At 52.0% G+C, this 20,076-nt stretch overlaps 2 protein-coding genes across 2 annotated transcripts in view; one reads left to right on the forward strand and one right to left on the reverse strand.

Annotated features, from left to right (window-relative positions):
* itgb4 (integrin, beta 4) overlaps positions 1-4,735 on the forward strand; it is a 136,798-nt gene extending 132,063 nt beyond the window's left edge. Inside the window, 2 exon segments of the mRNA XM_068004453.1 lie at positions 857-973; positions 1,925-4,735. Coding sequence (XP_067860554.1) covers positions 857-973; positions 1,925-2,049 — 242 coding nt within the window. The 3' untranslated portion in view covers positions 2,050-4,735.
* A 4,659-nt stretch (positions 4,736-9,394) lies between these two features.
* The window catches only part of galk1 (galactokinase 1), a 36,394-nt gene continuing 25,712 nt past the window's right edge, over positions 9,395-20,076 (reverse strand). The window contains exons 6-8 of the mRNA XM_068004392.1: positions 16,189-16,339; positions 14,213-14,375; positions 9,395-12,216 (exon numbers count right to left, since the gene is read on the reverse strand). Of these exons, the coding sequence (XP_067860493.1) occupies positions 12,145-12,216; positions 14,213-14,375; positions 16,189-16,339 (386 nt within the window). The 3' untranslated portion in view covers positions 9,395-12,144. The remainder of the gene's footprint in view (positions 12,217-14,212; positions 14,376-16,188; positions 16,340-20,076) is intronic.

The following is a 20,076-nucleotide window of genomic DNA, read 5'->3' on the forward strand; positions in this document are numbered from 1 at the left end:
ATTGATGGACTGGATCCAGTTCTTTGTTTCTGCCAGAACTGTAGCTGCAGATCTCTGTAATAATATGGGACCAGGCTTTGAGTTGTAAGGTTGAGTGAGTGATGATGCGATCACACCCTTACTGATTGGACCCCTGCTCTCTTGATGCCCTGTGCATCTGCACTGGGATCAACCAACCTCATGTGACAATGCAGGGTCAGTGCGTTTGAATACTCAATGGAGCTCCCAGTGCCTAGCAGATGATGTGCCACGGGAGATGGGGGCTAGAACATTGGGTATCAGCGGCCAGTAAAGGGCTGCTGTTGCGTAACATTGATGGACTGGAGGTTGCTACCATTTATTTTTAATGTAGTGGGGACTTGCGTTCATTTGCAGGAAATGGCTGTTTGAGGCTGAAAAAAATAGGAGGGAGGAGGGGGAAACCGGGAGGAGGCCACTTGAACTTGGAACGACGCGTTTTATATTTGTGCGTCCACTTCAGTGCCAGTTATAACTGGGCGGTGTGTGGCCAGGGAGCTGCAGTAATTTGAATGAGGATTGGGGTTTTGTTCGTAGCTTGTGCGCTACGCAACAGTTGGCCAGGTAAGGAAGGGTCAAACACCTCCGTGTCCAATGGGTCCGGAGTTACGTTATCAGCTTCGTGTGTGACCCTGATCTGCCTGGGCCAGAGAACTGGTCAGAGATGGAAAGTTAGATATTTTGGGCTTATCTTTGTGGGGGGGGGATCAGTTTGAGGAACTTTACCTCAAGACGTTTAATGGTGGGTTGTGCGGGGACTATGAAAGGGCCTGAAGGTCCCCAATGACCTTTTCTTGTTCCGTGTTGTAATAGAGATGTTGTGACCTTTGTTTCCTAGCGAACCTATCTGAGTACAGTAAGCAGATGGTAACGAGGCATGAGGGGTACATGGTACCCGGAAATATGAGCGCACAGACCAGCCTGACACACTCTACCATCGACCCCTTCTTCTCAGGTACGTCCTGATCGCACTCGCTGTCATCCCACATTATCAAAACCAAATCCTCCGATGGCCTCGTGATTAAAAGTGTTGTACTCGGCCCGGTGGGGCACTCAGCCTTGTGTGGCACTCGGCCCGGTGCGGTACTCGGCCCGGTGGGGCACTCGGCCTGGTGCAGTACTCGGCCCGGTGGGGCACTCGGCCTGGTGCGGTACTCGGCCCGGTGGGGCACTCGGCCTTGTGTGGCACTCGGCCTGGTGCAGTACTCGGCCCGGTGGGGCACTCGGCCCGGTGCGGTACTCGGCCCGGTGCGGTACTCGGCCCGGTGGGGCACTCGGCCTTGTGTGGCACTCGGCCTTGTGTGGCACTCGGCCTGGTGCAGTACTCGGCCCGGTGGGGCACTCGGCCTGGTGCAGTACTCGGCCCGGTGGGGCACTCGGCCTGGTGCGGTACTCGGCCCGGTGGGGCACTCGGCCTGGTGCGGTACTCAGCCCGGTGGGGCACTCGGCCTGGTGCGGTACTCAGCCCGGTCGGCACTTGGCCCGGTGGGGCACTCGGCCTGGTGCAGTACTCGGCCCGGTGGGGCACTCAGCCTTGTGTGGCACTCGGCCTGGTGCGGTACTCGGCCCGGTCGGCACTTGGCCCGGTGGGGCACTCGGCCCGGTGTGGTATTCGGCCTGGTGGGGCACTCGGCCTGGTGCGGTACTCAGTCTGGTGGGGCACTCGGCCTTGTGCGTTACTCGGCCTTGTGCGTTACTCGGCCTTGTGCGTTACTCGGCCTTGTGCGTTACTCGGCCTTGTGCGTTACTCGGCCTTGTGCGTTACTCGGCCTTGTGCGTTACTCGGCCTTGTGCGTTACTCGGCCTGGTGTAGTACCCCTTCCCCTGACCTGGTTTCTGTGCTGATACTGAATGTCTGGATTTGCTGCTCTGCTCCGAAACTCTAATTCGCTGGGTTTGGTTCCAGATGGAATGAGTGTCACGACACAAAGAATGGAAAGCGGGACGACAGTCACCCAGCAGATCACTCGGACAATGATGACGGGTGGAGCAGTCACCAAACAAACTGAGAGGAGGTTCTACGAGGCCTGATCCACGGACTGACTGCTGCAGATTCTTTATACTGAACCACACCAATGAGGGATGTCTGAAGCAGCCCTGACCTCTGCCTGCCTCTCCGCTTGTCAGCGCCCTAGATAAAGGGCACGTTTACAATGGACAGTTACGATGGATGCTTGCTCCTGTCTGTGCGTTGTGTTGGTATCATTTGACATCTTCACGATATAGCTGTAATGCTTTCTGGCCTATTGAAGGTGAACGGGAGACTCTGCAGTCGCCTTATTCGGAAGTCTGTCCAAGTTTTACACTGCCTCGAAACTCCGCCTCCCTCTCAATGACTTGCTCTCAATCCAGGCCTTTCCAGAAAGCAGACAAGGACACAGAAGATTCTTGTATTCTTTCTCCGCTTTTTCTGTAGCTACTCCGTGCAGGGAGCTTGTGATCACCAACAGAAGTCTCCCTTGGCCATTGCCCCACATGTTTCACAGTTTGGGTCGTGGGTATCCTATACCAAACATCGGGTGCACTGATCCATCCAGGGTATTGGCTACTAATCCTTGTAGAATGTTTAGAGAACTTTCAATGTGTATTTGAGTCAAAGTGTGAAGAGTAATTCTGCTCTGTGGGTGTCAAAGCAACATTCTGGGATCTTTGTGTTTTAGAGTAACTTCCTGTGTTCTACGGGTGTGCGAGTAACTTCCTGTGTTCTACGGGTGTGCGAGTAACTTCCTGTGTTCTCCGGGTGTGCGAGTAACTCCCTCTGTTCTCTGGGTGTGTGAGTGACTCCCTCTGGTTTCTGGGCGTGTGAGTAACACCCTGCATTTTCTGGGCGTGTGAGTAACACCCTGCATTCTCTGGGCGTGTGAGTAACTCCCTATGTTCTCTGGGCGTGAGTAACTCCCTGCGTTCTCTGGGCGTGAGTAACTCCCTGCGTTCTCTGGGCGTGAGTAACTCCCTGCGTTCTCTGGGCGTGTAACTCCCTGTGTTCTCTGGGTGTGTGAGTAACTCCATGTGTTCTCTGGGTGTGTGAGTAACTCCCTGTGTTCTCTGGGTGTGAGAAACTCCCTATGTTCTCTGGGCGTGAAAGTAACGTTTGTTGTTCTCTGCGTGTGTAACGTTCGTTGTTCTGTGGGTGTGAGATTAACGTTTGTCGTTCTCTGGGTGTGAGAGTAACGTTCGTTGTTCTCTGGGCGTGAAAGTAACGTTCGTTGTTCTCTGCGTGTGTGAGTAACGTTCGTTGTTCTGTGGGTGTGAGATTAACGTTTGTCGTTCTCTGGGTGTGAGAGTAACGTTCGTTGTTCTGTGGGTGTGAGAGTGACGTTCGTTGTTCTCTGGGTATGAGAGTAACGTTTGTTGTTCTCTGGGTGTGAGAGTAACGTTCATTGTTCCCTGCGTGAGAGAATAACGTTCGTTGTTCCGTGGGTGTGAGATTAACGTTTATTGTTCTCTGCGTGAGAGAGTAACGTTAGTTGTTCTGTAGGTGTGAGAGTAAAGTTCGTTGTTCTGTGGGTGTGAAAGTAACGTTCGTTGCTCTCTGGGTGTGAGAGTAACACTTGTCCTGCCTGTGTAACTGGTCATTTTCCCAGTCATAGGAATTATTTCCCTGCTGGTTTAATTTGAATGACTTAAGTTCTTATGTTGATTCATCTCACCTCTGGTGCTGAATTCCCAGTTGTGTAAAAGGCCCTCATAACTCACTGAACCTTCGTCACTGATGAACTCTGGATCTGTCACACTCAGGAGCGAACTCCCAGTAACTCCCCATAACCGATGAGGCACCTGCCCGGTGCACTGGGATTCGAGGAGAGGGAGCGAATGCTTCGGTTTAAGGAATTTACACGGAATGTGTAAAATCTGCGCAGATTGAGCTTCCTGACCTCGCGAGCTGGATGCCTCTTCCAGGTTTGTATCCCACCTGCCCATCTAGGTGCTGAATAGCGACTGGCTTCTTGTGTCCTCCATGTTGCATAGAAACATACCAAATCCATTGCACTGCCTCCCAACGACCTGTCAATTTTTATATTTGTGACCAAAATGTTACTGGAGCCCTTAAAAGGCTTATATTTTAGATACTAAAATACTGTATTTATATTCTAATTTCTCTGGGTTATCTTTTTGAAACCTTCCTACAGTATTGCATGCTGCCCCAATGCTTGGGGTTTGGTTTCAACTGTCCTACAGTCCACCTGGTGCAGATCTGTATTGCCCAGTCCCTCCCAAGACTCATTTGGTAAAGGTTGTGTTGTACGGAGCCTGAGAGAATCAGAAGGTCCCGGGTTTAATTCCCTGTCTAATATCAGCTGCGGCAGCCCTGGTGACGTTGGGGACTACAGTTGTCCGTATTGAAGAGGGGCGTGTGGGGTGGGGGGCAAGGAAAGAAACCAGCCGGTGATCCCACTCTTGATTACTATACCATGCTGATACCGGGTGAGTTCAGGCTGGGGTCGGAACGCCATGCTCCCATGCAGGGACTAGCCCGCCTGGGCTCACTGTTCAGGCTCGGCACCCCAGCAAGAGTCAGCGCGGTCAGGAGAGGAGGGGAAGAAATTAAAGTGAATAAAAATGGAGGCACTGCTGTGTCCAAGGTGCAGCTGGCCTTAGATCGCTCTGCAAATGCTTGGCTTGTCCAGTGTATTCCTCCCTGTAGACACGTGGATGGATTTTTGTATATGTAATGAAATGCTTCTACTGCACTTATAATATATAACTCTCTCACATCCACTGGTCTCAATTCTCTTTTCTTATTCAGTCGTGTCAAGCTGCCCATTGGCTTCCAGCTTTCTCCAGAGTCACAGGGTTTATTTTATAAAATGTAATGCGAGTATTTAACCCAGATCATCCGTGGTACGTGAGAGCTGCTGCTGCTGAACTTCAGCGTGCGGTATCAATCCAACAGACCCGCCGGCCTTGCCAGCAACGCCCACATCTCATGAACGAATAAAAAAAGACACAAAACTTCTCATGCACCAGCTTCTCTCGAACTCTCTCCCAGACAGTGACCAATACTCCGATTCCACAAGGTTCCACTTCCTATGAGCTGAAACCTCATCTTGTGTACAAAGTATTACAGGATAAACATAGGAACAGGAGTCGGCCATTCAGCCCCTCGAGCCTGCTCCGCCATTCAATTAGATCACGTCTGATCTGCACCTCAACTCCATTTACCCACCGTAGCTCCATAATCTCTTGAAACCCTTACCTAACAAAAACCAAGAACAAACTTGCATTTATGTAGCACCTTAACACATCCAGATGTTCTGAAGAGACTGATGCAGTAGTCATTATTGTTAGGGAGGCAAACATGGCAGCTGATGTAAGATCAGCAGGTGAGATAAATGACCAGATAGCCTAATCTCAATTTCCACTGTGGTCTGTGAGGCTGTTAGCCCTGAAAATAAAGATTTCCTTATAATAACCAATACTGTGCAGCATCTTATAATAAAGTGGTTAACTTTGTTTGAAGTTCTGTACACAACATCCAAGAAGCATCCATACCTGCTAAATGATGCCTTTGGATAGGCTTCCTTTGGATAGGCTTCCCTTGGCAGTGTTTTAATAGTGTGCAATTTGTTCCCAGGTCTCGGGCAATACATGCAGCAGAGTCTGGTTGCCACCTCCGAGACATGCTGTCCTCTGGGGAGAGTGCCCTGGTTTGGTAGCAGGGCAACAGTTCAAGCCCTACTTTAAGCAGCACTTCACTTGCCAGGTTTGGATAGCGTCCTGGCCCAACACTGGCTCACATATTCTGTTCCCGCCTTCACATTTATTGTACCAGCTACCGGCTGTTTCCAGTCACTTTTTCCCCCAACAGGTGTCAGCACTCTTGCCTCTGAGTCAGATCATTGGGTTGAGTTAACCAAACTTAGCAGATGGGGTGCTCAGCCAGCTCCCCGGGAAAATCGTGGACCTGCGTCCCCTCTCGACCTCCCATGACCCCCGTTGACCCTCCCCTAAACCCACCCTTGACCTTGGCCCCCCCTCCCCGGTCCCCACGGATGAACCACATTGTTTTGAGAATCAAATAAAGTCCTGAATCCCAGGAGCTCGTTTCCAGAATGTTCTGTCCTTCATTTGAGTGGAAAAACCAACTTGAGCTCCAACGAGGAAACCCCATCGAAACCTCTCAGCTCGGACCCCCAGAACTGGGGCGACCCCTCAAACCCTGGGTCATGAGAAATAGGAGCAGGAGCAGGCCATTCGGCCCCTCGATCCTGCTCCTTCGTTCAATCAGATCATGGCCGATCTTCGACTTCAACTCCACTTTCCCCCTCTGATCCCCGTATCCCTCGATTCCCCGAAAGCCCATCGATCTCAGCCTTGGATATTCTCAACGACTGAGCATCCACAGCCCTCTGGGGGAGAGAATTCCAAAGATTCACCTCCCTCCGAGTGAAGAAATTCCTCCTCCTCTCAGTCTAGGATGGCCGACCCCTTATCCTGAGACTGTGCCCCCTGGTTCCAGACTCTCCAGCCCGGGGGAAACAGCCTCTCAGCATCTACCCTGTCAAACCCCCCTCAGAATCTTATCTGTTTCAATGAGATCGCCTCTCGTTCTTCCAAACTCCAGAGAGTCTCGGCCCATTCTACTCAACCTCTCCTCATAGGACAACCCTCTCATCCCAGGAATCGATCGAGTGAACCTTCATTGCACCGCCTCTAAGGCGAGTATATCCTTCCTTGGATGGGGAGACCAAAGCTGTGCACAGTGCTCCAGGTGAGGTCTCTCCAAAGCCCCTGTACAATTGCAGTAAGACTTCCTCACTCTTGTTCTCCAACCCCCTTGCAACATGAGTATAATGGAGTTCGAGCCCCTCGATCAGGGACTGTGGGGCTTGAGTCCCTGGGGTTGAGGGTGAGGGAGTGGGAGGTGGGGTCTCGGACCCTCGACCTTCTGTCCCAGAGGCGAGAGAGAGACTTGGGACCCACTGAGACAACTCTAGACCCTGCCGCGATACAGTGCGCACACAGATCCCAAGTTCTCAGGCGTTCCAGGTACAAAGGTTGGGAAGAGAAGGAGAGACATTTCCCCCCCGCGCCCCCCCTCCCGCCGTTCTCTGTCTCTCGTTGTCCATTCCCTGGTCCTGGGTTCATCCTCACCGGAGTTTAAAGGGGCTGCAAACCTCAGATCGAATCGGGCCAGGACCTACTCCGTTAATGGTAGGGCGTTGGGGAGAGTTATGGAACAAAGAGATCTAGGAGTACAGGTTCATAGCTCCTTGAAAGTGGAGTCACAGGTGGATAGGGTGGTGAAGAAGGCATTCAGCATGCTTGGTTTCATTGGTCAGAACATTGAATACAGGAGTTGGGATGTCTTGTTGAAGTTGTACAGGACATTGGTAGGGCCACGCTTGGAATACTGTGTACAGTTCTGGTCACCCTATTATAGAAAGGATATTATTAAACTAGAAAGAGTGCAGAAAAGATTTACTAGGATGCTACCGGGACTTGATGGTTTGACTTATGGGGAGAGGTTGGACAGACTGAGACTTTTTTCCCTGGAGAGTAGGAGGTTAAGGGGAGATCTTATAGAAGTCTATAAAATAATGAGGGGCATAGATAAGGTAGATAGTCAAAAATCTTTTCCCAAAGGTAGGGGAGTCTATAACGAGGGGACATAGATTTAAGGTGAGAGGGGAGAGATACAAAAGGGTCCAGAGGGGCAATTTTTTCACTCAAAGGGTGGTGAGTGTCTGGAACGAGCTGCCAGAGGCAGTAGTAGAGGCGGGTACAATTTTGTCTTTTAAAAAGCATTTGGACAGTTACATGGGTAAGATGGGTATAGAGGGATATGGGCCAAGTGCAGGCAATTGGGACTAGCTTAGTGGAATAAACTGGGCGACATGGACATGTTGGGCCGAAGGGCCTGTTTCCATGTTGTAAACTTCTATGATTCTATGATTACCACTCCCACTCAGCGAGGGCTCCTGCTCCTAATCACTCAGTGACTCCTTGTTGGAAACTCTGTGTGTGGGTATATCGGACTTAGCTGTGATGGGCTGCACAGTGATGTGGCCTGGTGAGACTCACTACCCAGAATCAGACAAGAATGGACAGGTGAGCAAGGGACTGGAGGATGACTTGTACCATGAAATCTTTACCCCTCTGCCTTCAGGACTGCAAAAATAATGAGGGGGATAAAAGCTAAAATTTAAGGTAACTGTCCTTTCACATCTTTCAAAACCAGCCCAGGCCTAATGGGTGAAAGCTGCCTCTCTCTGATAGCGATTATGGATCCAACACTAAATGAGTTTGGATAGCCTCAATCCTATTCCCAGTGGGGGTGAGCCTACAGAACAAAACTGCCCCCATGATTGCAATCAGAAAGGTCATAGGTACCAGTGTGGGAAATAAGGCAGTAGGGTCATCCAACATCACTAAATCAGATTATCTGGCCATTTATCTCATTGCTATTTGTGGGATCTTGCTGTGTGCAAACTGGCAGCCACCTTTCCTACATTACAACAGTGACTACACTTCAAAAGTACTTAATTGACCGTAAAGCGCTTTGGGACATCAAGGTCGTGCAAGGTGCTATATAAATGCAAGTTCTTTCTTCTGAGGTTGAGGTTAACGGGGGTAAATGTTCAGGCTCTATGCTCCCAGCAGGGAACCATACCCACCTTCAGCACCAATCGGGAATTCACATATGCACTGTGCACAATTTTCATATTGTTAATTTAAATCGCCCGAAAAGTACATATGAGTCCCTACCGGGGATACAAAGTTGGCCAATTTACCCCAATGTGCAGTGCTGGTGCAGTGTTGGGGAACTTTACTCTGCACCTAACTCCTGCTGTATCTGAGCTTGATAACATGGTGACTTTATCTGGAAAGTGTTCCATTCACCAGCACTAACATCACTCACCTTGGTGAGCCCCCCAAAAACGTTATGCACTCTGCTGAGCTCACCTGTTTAACATTTTGCAGAGGGATCTGGTGCTTGTTGGAGCTGCTCGGAGACACATTATATGGCACAGAATAGGAAGATCACACATAACTCCTCCAGATCAGATGAAGTGTGAAGAACCCCGATACTGTCCCTATGCGGTGCAGCCCGTTTGTGCCAACATGTTGTACCTGGGCCTCCAATACACAGCAAAACTCATAACACTGTACTGCAGCTAAACCTCCAGCTCCCAGCCCATAAAACTGCCCAGCCCAAGAGAGAGAAACGACAGGTATAAAAGTTATGACATGACATCATTAGCTATCATGTACAAATTCCTTTCTGCGCTATTTTAGCAGAGGCATTAAACATGTTCATCTTTAAAGGGGTTAACTCCACTTAAGTGGTAGAGAAGAACTTCAGACAAACATGTAGCACTTGTACACTAGTATCAGGCATTGGAACACCAGGACCACAGAACAAAGCAACAGGGACATTAGAAATGGACAATTTATTGAAAACTCTGTTGCACCGTTTCTCATTCTTATTGGTTGGTTTAGTCATTATCATTATCACAATCGACTTATTAAAAATAAACTCTTAATTATTTTATAAAAATGCAGAAGGCACAATGTTTTAGATGCTTTGAAAACATTTTTTTTTAAATCCACATCTTTTTGCACTCAGTCTGACGCGTCTGCATCACGTGACATGCGCTTTAGACCTGATTTGTATCTTGGATGCACATTACAATGCATGGACTGCAGCTGTAATTATTGAGCAATGGCTCATGCACCCACCACGTGCAGCAGTGCTGGTCCACGCACACACTGGTGGGTGCATGAACCAACATTGCTGCACACGGCATGTGCGTGGGCCACTGCTCAATACAATGCACGGACTGCTGGTGTATATAATGTGTACCCAATATACAGATCAGGGTATGCGTGGGTGGGAGCTACAGTCTCTAACGCAGATGATCCTGGTTATAATGAATAACTGCCTACAAGGCACATATTTGAATTGAGCGTAACTACGTAAAAAGCACTGGCGTTTAAAACAAAAGTACCCGTTTCCAACAATCAAATTAATAGCAGTGCTAGTAGTCCCCTACTCAACAGCAGGAATGAGATTATTCTGGTTCAAATGTCAAGACCTGTGACTGTTTCAATGCCAACAGGTCATTAGTAGCAGAGATGGTTCCTCAGATAACATCCCATTGGTCCATCAGCAGAGCCTTACGTTTTCCAAGTCAGAGAAACAGCAGCAGCCGGGGACAGAAAAGCTTCAGTGGGAACTTGCTTGGGGGGGATGGAGAGGGCAAGGGGGAGCAGCCGCAGCAATCAACACCTGCATTTAAATCTGGCCAACCCCACATGAATGAATCCCGCCGTGTTGTAACACGGTATGCATTATAGGGGAGGCTGACTGTATGTCGTGAAGTCTGTTCCCTGACTGTCCCTTCCAGAGACACGGTGTATAGAGGATTAAGGGGGGATCTAACCGAGGTGTTTAAGATGATTAAAGGAATGGATAGGGTTGATAGAGAGAAACTATTTCCTCTGGTGGGTGAGGGCATAACCTTAAAATTAGAGCTAGGCCATTCAGGGGTGATGTCAGGAAACACTTCTTCACACAAAGGGTGGTGGAAACCTGGAACGCCCTTCCCCAAAAAACTGTTGAGGCTGGGGGTCAATTGAAAATTTCAAAACTGAGATCGATAGGTTATTATTAGGCAAGGGTATTAAAGGTTATGTTACCAAGGCAGGTAGATGGAGTTAAGGTACAGATCAGCCATGATCTAACCGAATGGCGGAACAGACTCAAGGGGTTGAATGGCCTCCTCCTGTTCCTATGTTCGAGCCAGGGGAAAGGGGAAAGGTCTTGCTCAGAGAAGAGCTGATGAACGTAGGAGGTTTGTTTCCATAACTACAGGTCATCCCATTTCTCTGCCTGAGGAAAGTTCTGTCTGAAGTTAACTGATGTTTTAAAAAAGTTAAGTATCCTCTCTGTGTATATTAGCCTGGAACACAACACATTTATTGTGAAATTACTTTAAGGTGTCATCGGGTTAAAATAGCAAGGTGTTTCAGACCAGTATGTGAAGCGTTTGTACAGTAACAGTGCTCTATAGCTTTCAGTGGCAGGACAGGGTATTTCAGATGACTGGATCTTGAGGTGTCTCGTGAAACATACACTGGACTTTGCTGAAAAGCAATGAAGAAAACGTGGGGCAAACTGTACCCGATACCAATGAGCAACAGATTCCCCACATGCTAAAGTGCACATCAGCGACCAGTGCTCACTTACGGACAACTCATGTTTAAAGTCTTCCTTGGAGGATATGTGCAGGGTCCGGTGTTGTACTGAGCCACACGAGAAAGGGTCTAGGTTCGCCCCCCCACCGATCACAACGCAGCAAGCTTTGGTGAGACGTGCACGTGAGGACATCGAGGGTCAGACCTGGCTGCGATGCCCCGTACAGTACAAATTGCCTGCCAACGCTCGTGTCTAGGGTCACTCAAAAAGAATGGCCACGTGGATAAGGTATTGGGGGAGGGAGCGGGTTCTTGTGCCCGTGGAACAATATCCCAGCAAGAGTCAATTCCTCCAAGAAAATGAGAAAAGAAAAGCCCATTTAAACTGCAGGCCAAGGGCAGAGCTGCAGGCAGTGACACTGGAAGAGAGGAATTATGTGAAGCTTCGACTAATACTGAATGTTGGGGCTCAGCTTAGGAACACAGGAACAGGAGGAGGCCATTCATCCCCTCAAGCCTGTTCCGCCATTCAATTAGATCTTGGCTGATCTGTATCTCAACTCCTGCCTTGGTTCGTAACTCTCAATACCTTTATCCCAACAAGCAGCTCCTGGTATAAACAAGGAGAGCCTAGGTGACTCCTACGGTGCAAGTTACTAATACTGCAGAGGGCGGGCAGCCCTCCCATATCTTTGTAATATGTCCGTGAGTGGGCTCTGGCACTCCAACCTGAGCCAGCCACAGTGGCTCGGGGCTGTAACTGGGTCCAGGAGTGAGCTATCTTCGATTTTATGTCAGTCAGCTGTTGAGGAGCTGTCTCTCCAAGGAATGCTGAACGATGGGTTTGCCCGCTTTCTCTCTCTCTCATGTTCCAAGGTGCTTTTCTTTCAGACGTAGGCATCTGATGAGGGTTGGTGCAATGTGCTTTTGGTGATTAATAAGCGGATCTGTGGGCGGGGGAGCTGGTGTGTGTAGAATCTGTCCTCACAGTTTCAGTACGCGGGCACCATTGGATGGTTTAGTGATATAAAACGTCGCAGTCCCGCTGTACCTGTCCTGTTAATGAGAGACACCAGTTTACATTCACTACATGTTCAAAGTAAATTAGTCTAAACAGCAGTGAACTGCAATAAAAAAAACATCCAATGCGTTTTGCCACTTGCACACATCACTGAAATGAAACAGAGCAGATTAACTCTTGAGTAATGAACGTCTTTTGGAACTTGCACGTTTGTTACCTGCCAAACACCACACCCCACCCTATTTGAATGGAAGACCCCACCCCATCCCGTGATTGGAAATAAACAGAAGCCATAATGCTTTTTATTAGTACTTGCCGTCTGAAGAGGAACCACTTGATCAAGTACAAGATTATACAGAAAGAAATTCAGACAGAGATTAGGGGCCAAGAGAGACTGAGGAGAGACACAGCATCAGATGCAAACTTATAAAAAAAATCTTCTAATACTGTGAAAACAAGAGGAAATTAAGACCCCCAAGAGACTTGTATGAGGTCGAACAAGACAAAAAGCAACAGATAGTTAAAATGCTAAATAGAACACATCAACAATATACCATCCAACTACAGGACTGACATAGAGAGTCATAGAGTTATACAGCACGGATAGAGGCCCTTCGGCCCATCGTGTCCGCGCCGGCCATCAGTCCTGTCTACTCTAATCCCATATTCCAGCATTTGGTCCGTAGCCTTGTATGCTATGGCATTTCAAGTGCTCATCCAAATGCTTCTTGAATGTTGTGAGGGTTCCTGCCTCCACAACCCTTTCAGGCAGTGAGTTCCAGACTCCAACCACCCTCTGGGTGAAAAAGTTCTTTCTCAAATCCCCTCTAAACCTCCCGCCTTTTACCTTGAATCTATGTCCCCTTGTTATAGAACCCTCAACGAAGGGAAAAAGCTCCTTAGTATCCATCCTATCTGTGCCCCTCATAATTTTGTACACCTCAATCATGTTCCCCCTCAGCCTCCTCTGCTCCAAGGAAAACAAACCCAATCTTCCCAGTCTCTCTTCATAGCTGAAGCGCTCCAGCCCTGGTAACATCCTGATGAATCTCCTCTGCACCCTCTCCAAAGCGATCACATCCTTCCTGTAGTGTGGCGACCAGAACTGCACACAGTACTCCAGCTGTGGCCTAACCAGTGTTTTATACAGCTCCATCATAACCTCCTTGCTCTTATATTCTATGCCTCGGCTAATAAAGGCAAGTATCCCATGAAAGGCTCAGAATTTCTAGATAAGTTTAAAACTAATAAATTCCCCCCTAATGGATGAGCTATACCCCAGGGTGGTTAGAGAGACAAGGGAAGAGACCACTGAAGCACTGACAGTCAATTGAAGAGTCTGAGGAGTCAATTAACACTGAGAAGGTTCTGTAGACTGAAAACAGACTGAACATGGGAACTGTATTTGTAAGGATGAGAGGCAGACATGACAACTACAGACCCATATCTGCAACAGAGCCATTACAGACCCATAACTGCAACAGACCCATTCGCAGAAGCATTACAGGCCCATACCTGCAACTACAGTCCCATTTGCAGAAGCATTACAGGCCCATACTTGCAACTACAGTCCCATTTGCAGAAGCATTACAGGCCCATATCTGTAACTACAGTCCCATTAGCCGAGCCAGATTTGACAACTGAGCCTTGCCTAACAAAAGTCTATCGATCTCTATGTTGAAAGCTCCAATTGACCCCCATCATCCAGTCTTTTGGGGGGGGGGGGGGGAGGGGGGGGGGGGGGGAGGGAGCAAAAGTTCCAGATTTCTACTACCTTTTGTGTAAAAAAAGTGCTTCCTGATTCCACTCCTAAATGGCCGAGTTCTAATTTTAAGATTCCCCCAATGGAGCAAATAGTTTTCTGCATCTAACCTATTGAATCCCTTTATGTGGGTACATTTAGACACATGGATATACAGTGGGAGGGGAAATCTATCTGTACTTGCAACTTTGCAAGTACATACCCAGGTACGGCTAACTCAGTGTATAAACTGCACTTGAGCTTTCTCGCCCTGCCTCTTCACTCGTTACCTTAATCCGCTGGATTGTTTTCTCCACAGCTGCAGCGTCCACTAAGGTAACCGTACAGCCGCCAAAGCCACCTCCAGTCATCCGGCTGCCGTAGACCCCCTCACCGTCCATCGCGGCAGCAACCAGCTCATCCAGCTCCCGGCAACTGACCTCATAATCATCTCTGTAAAAGAGAAGGACAGTATAGGGAAGGTGGTGGGGGGGGGTGTCCTGGTTATTCCCCATGTTCTTCCCTTCTCCCTCCGAAGGCATCAACCCAAGGTCCAGTTCGAGAGGTGCTGGCAACCCCGATACCTCAGCCAATCAGCTGTTCTTCGCGTGAGCTTAGACAGCAAGCGCCGCCACGATACTTAATCACAGAAGGAGTCACAGCCAAGCCCTCACTCGCGTCCACGCACACAGGCACCTCCCAGCAGGGTGCGCTGGATAGTGGTTAGGAGCAGGGACCCTGGCAGATTTCTCCCTCACTAACCCCAGAACACTGAGGCCAAATGTACAAAGAAAGACTTGTATTTATATAACACTTTTCATAACCTCAGGACGTCACAAAGTGCTTCACAACCAATGAATTACTTTTGTGATGTTGTAACGTAGGAAACACGGCAGCTAATTTGCACACAGCAAGATCCCATAAACAGCAATGTGATAATGACCAGATAATCTGTTTGTGATGTTGGGATAAATAGTGACCAGGACACCAGGGAGAACTCCCCTGCTCCTCTTCGAAATAATGCCATGGAATGTTTTACATCCACCTGAGAGGGCAGACGGGGCCTCGGTTCAACCTCATCCGAAAGACAGTGGAGCACTCCCTCAGTCCTGTGTTGGAGTGTCAGCTGAAATTGTGCGCACAAATCTCTGGAGTGGGGCTTGAACCAATAACCCTCTGGCTCAGAGGCGAGAGTGCTACCACTGAGTCAGAGTTGACAACTGCTGCTCCGGCTGAGATCAGCTATCTCAAGGCACACTAAGGATTAAACCTGGGATTCCTGTATGACTTGCGCCAAGGTCTGACATACTGAGTAGGAGGATAGTCCAGATGCCAGTAGCTGATGACGTCAGACATGTGGAGGCGTCCACAAGATGCACGTGTGTTACATCCATTATTTCTGAACATCAGATTTTATAAACCAGCAGTGTAGTGCAATGGCTGTGAGGCTGCAGTATGACACCTTCTGATCTTCTGATACCAAGCCTGCACGGGACTGAGATTGGGGCATGGTTTGTAAGTAGCACTGAGAGTGCGGATTATTGTCACTGGAAAATGGGTGTGACATTTTCATACTGTGACCACTTGGTCTGTGAAAAACACCCAGCCAAACAATTATAGATACTGGCCTTCCAAACTGGTGCGTTTAGAAAGACCATTTTGAGCTGGGTACAAGTCTGTTACTGTTTAACACTGGGGCACAGTACTGGTGGGTACAGGTCTGTCACTGGAGAACACTGGGGTACAGTACTGGTGGGTACAGGTCTGTCACTGGAGAACACTGGGGTACAGTACTGGTGGGTACAGGTCTGTCACTGTATAACACTGGGGTACAGTACTGGTGGGCACAGGTCTGTCACTGGAGAACACTGGGGTACAGTACTGGTGGGTACAGGTCTGTCACTGTATAACACTGGGGTACAGTACTGGTGGGTACAAGTCTGTATCTGGTGATGGGAGCAATGGGAATTTGAAATTAATTGGCAGGATCACATGGGAAGTATATCACAGAACATTAAAGTGTGTTGGGTTGCTATTTTTCATATCATGTATCAGTGTTGATTTCATAACTAAATCTAGTAACGTCACTGCTGCTACACAATGACTGTGAGATTGCAAACAGCAATTAGTGTTAATTTTTGCGGTAGTGATCTGTTTTGACTTTGGATGAAGCAAGTTGCACAGTCCCGCCCTCGCTCCAGCTCACGGGCCCGCCCTCGCTCCAGCTCACGGGCCCGCCCTCGCTCCAGCTCACGGGCCCAGGTACCTCAGTGAATTGTGGCTCTGCACCATCAGCTTCCCGAATTCCCAATAATTCCTGGCCTTCAGAGCATCGGCCGCCTCGGTCGTCCGTTTGATTTCACTGATCACATGACGGGCCCGGCAATACACCTCTGCCTCCAGACACGTCTTCGCAGCTGGGTGAGAGAGACAGAGAGGGTGAGAGAGAGTGGGTTGTGTGAGAAAGAGAGAGAGAGAGAGAGAGAGAGAGTGTGTTTTTTTTAAAATTTGTTCATGGGATGTGGGCGTCGCTGGCGAGGCCAGCATTTATTGCCCATCCCTAATTGCCCTCGAGAAGGTGGTGGTGAGCCGCCTTCTTGAACCGCTGCAGTCCGTGTGGTGATGGTTCTCCCACAGTGCTGTTAGAAAGGGAGTTCCAGGATTCTGACCCAGCGACGAAGAAGGAACGGCGATATATTTCCAAGTCGGGATGGTGTGTGACTTGGAGGGGAACGTGCAGGTGGTGTTGTTCCCACGTGCCTACTGCCCTTGTCCTTCTAGGTGGTAGAGGACGTGGGTTTGGGAGGTGCTGTCGAAGAAGCCTTGGCGAGTTGCTGCAGTGCATCCTGTGGATGGTACACACTGCAGCCACAGTGCACCGGTGGTGAAGGGAGTGAATGTTTAGGGTGGTGGATGGAGTGCCAATCAAACCCTGCTTTGTCCTGGATGGTATCGAGCTTCTTGAGTGTTGTTGGAGCTGCACTCACCCAGGCAAGTGGACAGTATTCCATCACACTCCTGACTTGTGCCCTGTAGATGGTGGAAAGGCCTTGTGGAGTCAGGAGGTGAGTCACTCGCCGCAGAATACCCAGCCTCTGACCTGCTCTTGTAGCCACAGTATTTATATGGCTGGTCCAGTTAAGTTTCTGGTCAATGGTGACCCCCAGGATGTTGATGATGGGGGATTCGGCGATGGTAATGCCGTTGAATGTCAAGGGGAGGTGGTTAGACTCTCTCTTGTTGGAGATGGTCATTGCCTGGCACTTGTCTGGCGTGAATATTACTTGCCACTTATCAGCCCAAGCCTGGATGTTGTCCAGGTCTTGCTGCATGCGGACTCGGACTGCTTCATTATTTGAGGGGTTGCGAATGGAACTGAACACTGTGCAATCATCAGCGAACATCCCCATTTCTGACCTTATGATGGAGGGAAGGTCATTGATGAAGCAGCTGAAGATGGTTGGGCCTAGGACACTGCCCTGAGGAACTCCTGCACCAATGTCCTGGGGCTGAGATGATTGGCCTCCAACAACCACTACCATCTTCCTTTGTGCTAGGTATGACTCCAGCCACTGGAGAGTTTTCCCCCTGATTCCCATTGACTTCAATTTTACTAGGGCTCCTTGGTGCCACACTCGGTCAAATGCTGTCTTGATGTCAAGGGCAGTCACTCTCACCTCACCTCTGGAATTCAGCTCTTTTATCCATGTTTGGACCAAGGGCTGTAATGAGAGAGAGGGCGAGGGCGGGGGAGGGGCGAGGGCGGGGGAGGGACGAGGGCGGGGGAGGGACGAGGGCGGGGGAGGGACGAGGGCGGGGAGGGGAGGGACGAGGGCGGGGGAGGGACGAGGGCGGGGGGAGGGACGAGGGCAGGGGCGGGGGATGGGCGGGGCGAGCGAGGAGCGCGGAGCGCGAGCGCGAGCGCGAGCGCGAGGGAGAGCGCGAGGGCGAGCGGGCGAGAGGGCGAGAGCGAGGAGCGAGAGCGAGAGCGAGAGCGAGAGCGAGAGCCGAGAGGCGAGGAGAGGGCGAGAGAGGGCGAGAGAGAGAGGGCGAGAGAGGGCGAGAGCGAGAGAGGGCGAGAGCGAGAGGGCGAGAGAGGGCGAGAGCGAGAGGGCGAGAGAGGGCGAGAGCGGAGAGGGCGAGAGGAGGGGCGAGAGCGAGAGGGCGAGAGAGGGCGAGAGCGAGAGGGCGAGAGAGAGAGAGGGCGAGAGAGGGCGAGAGAGAGAGAGGGCGGAGAGCGAGAGGGCGAGAGAGGGGCGAGAGCGAGAGGGCGAGAGAGGGCGAGAGCGAGAGGGTGAGAGAGGGCGAGAGCGAGAGGGCGAGAGAGGGCGAGGAGAGAGAGAGGGGCGAGAGAGAGAGAGAGGGCGGAGAGAGAGAGAGAGGGCGAGAGAGAGAGATGAGGGCGAGAGAGAGAGAGAGAGGGCGGAGGAGAGAGAGAGGAGGGCGAGAGAGAGAGAGGGGCGAGAGAGAGAGAGGAGGGCGAGAGAGAGAGAGAGAGGGCGAGAGAGAGAGAGAGGGCGAGAGAGAGAGAGAGGGGCGAGAGAGAGAGAGAGGGCGAGAGAGAGAGAGAGAGGGCGGAGAGAGAGAGAGAGGGCGAGAGAGAGAGAGAGGGCGAGAGAGAGAGAGAGGGCGAGAGAGAGAGAGAGGGCGAGAGAGAGAGAGAGAGAGGGAGAGAGAGAGAGAGAGGGGAGCGAGAGAGAGAGAGAGGGCGAGAGAGAGAGAGAGGGCGAGAGAGAGAGAGAGGGCGAGAGAGAGAGAGAGGGCGAGAGAGAGAGAGAGGGCGAGAGAGAGAGAGAGAGGGCGAGAGAGGAGAGAGAGGGCGAGAGAGGAGAGAGAGGGGCGAGAGAGAGAGAGAGGGCGAGAGAGAGAGAGAGGGCGAGAGAGAAGAGAGAGGGGCGGAGAGAGAGAGAGAGGGCGAGAGAGAGAGAGGAGGCGAGAGAGGAGAGAGAGAGGGCGAGAGAGAGAGAGAGGGCGAGAGAGAGAGAGAGGGCGAGAGAGAGAGAGAGAGGGCGAGAGAGAGAGAGAGGGCGAGAGAGAGAGAGAGGGCGAGAGAGAGAGGAGAGGGCGAGAGGAGAGAGAGGGCGAGAGAGAGAGAGGGGCGAGAGAGAGAGAGGGCGAGAGAGAGAGAGGGCGAGAGAGAGAGAGGGGCGAGAGAGAGAGAGGGCGAGAGAGAGAGAGGGCGAGAGAGAGAGAGGGCGAGAGAGAGAGAGGGCGGAGAGAGAGAGAGGGCGGGTGAGAAGCGAGAGAGAGGGCGAGAGGGCGAGAGGGCGAGAGGGGGGGCTGTGGGGGGAGGGGGACCGAAGGGGGGGCTGTGGGGGGAGGGGACCGAAGGGGGGGGGGGGGAGAAGAGGAGGAGGACCGAGGTGGGGGGGGGGGGGGGGGGGAGAGGAGGAGACCGGAGGTGGGGGGGGGGGGGGGCGGGGGAGGGGGAGGAGAGACCGGGGGGGGGGGGGCGGGGAGAGGAGGAGACCGGGGGGGGGGGTGGGGAGAGGAGGAGACCGGGGGGGGGCGGGGAGAGGAGGAGGAGACCGGGGGGGGGGGGGGGGGGGGGGGGGGCGGCGAGAGGAGGAGGACCGGGGGGGGCGGGCGAGAGGAGGAGGACCGGGGGGGGGGGGGGGGGGGGGGGGGGGGCGAGAGGAGGAGACCGGGGGGGGGCGGGCGAGAGGAGGGGAGACCGGGGGGGGGGGGCGGGGAGAGGAGGAGACCGGGGGGGGGGCGGGGAGAGGAGGAGACGGGGGGGGGGGGGGAGAGGGGAGACCGGGGGGGGCGGGGGGGAGAGGGGAGGAGGACGGGGGGGGGGGGCGGGGAGAGGAGGAGACCGGGGGGGGGGGGGGGGCGGCGAGAGGAGGGTGACCGGGGGGGGGCGGCGAGAGGAGGAGACCGGGGGGGGGGGGGGGGGAGGAGGAGGACCGGGGGGGGCGGGAGAGGAGGAGCCGGGGGGGGGGCGGGGAGAGGAGGAGAACCGGGGGGGGGCGGGGAGAGGAGGAGACCGGGGGGGGGGCGGGGAGAGGAGGAGACCGGGGGGGGGGGCGGCGTGAGGAGGAGACCGGGGGGGGGGCGGGGAGAGGAGGGAGACCGGGGGGGGGGCGGGGGAGAGGAGGAGACCGGGGGGGGGGGCGGGGGAGAGGGAGGGAGGACCGGGGGGGGGGCGGGA

This window comes from Heptranchias perlo, chromosome 23 (assembly GCF_035084215.1).
Source record: "Heptranchias perlo isolate sHepPer1 chromosome 23, sHepPer1.hap1, whole genome shotgun sequence".
Taxonomy (NCBI): domain Eukaryota; kingdom Metazoa; phylum Chordata; class Chondrichthyes; order Hexanchiformes; family Hexanchidae; genus Heptranchias; species Heptranchias perlo.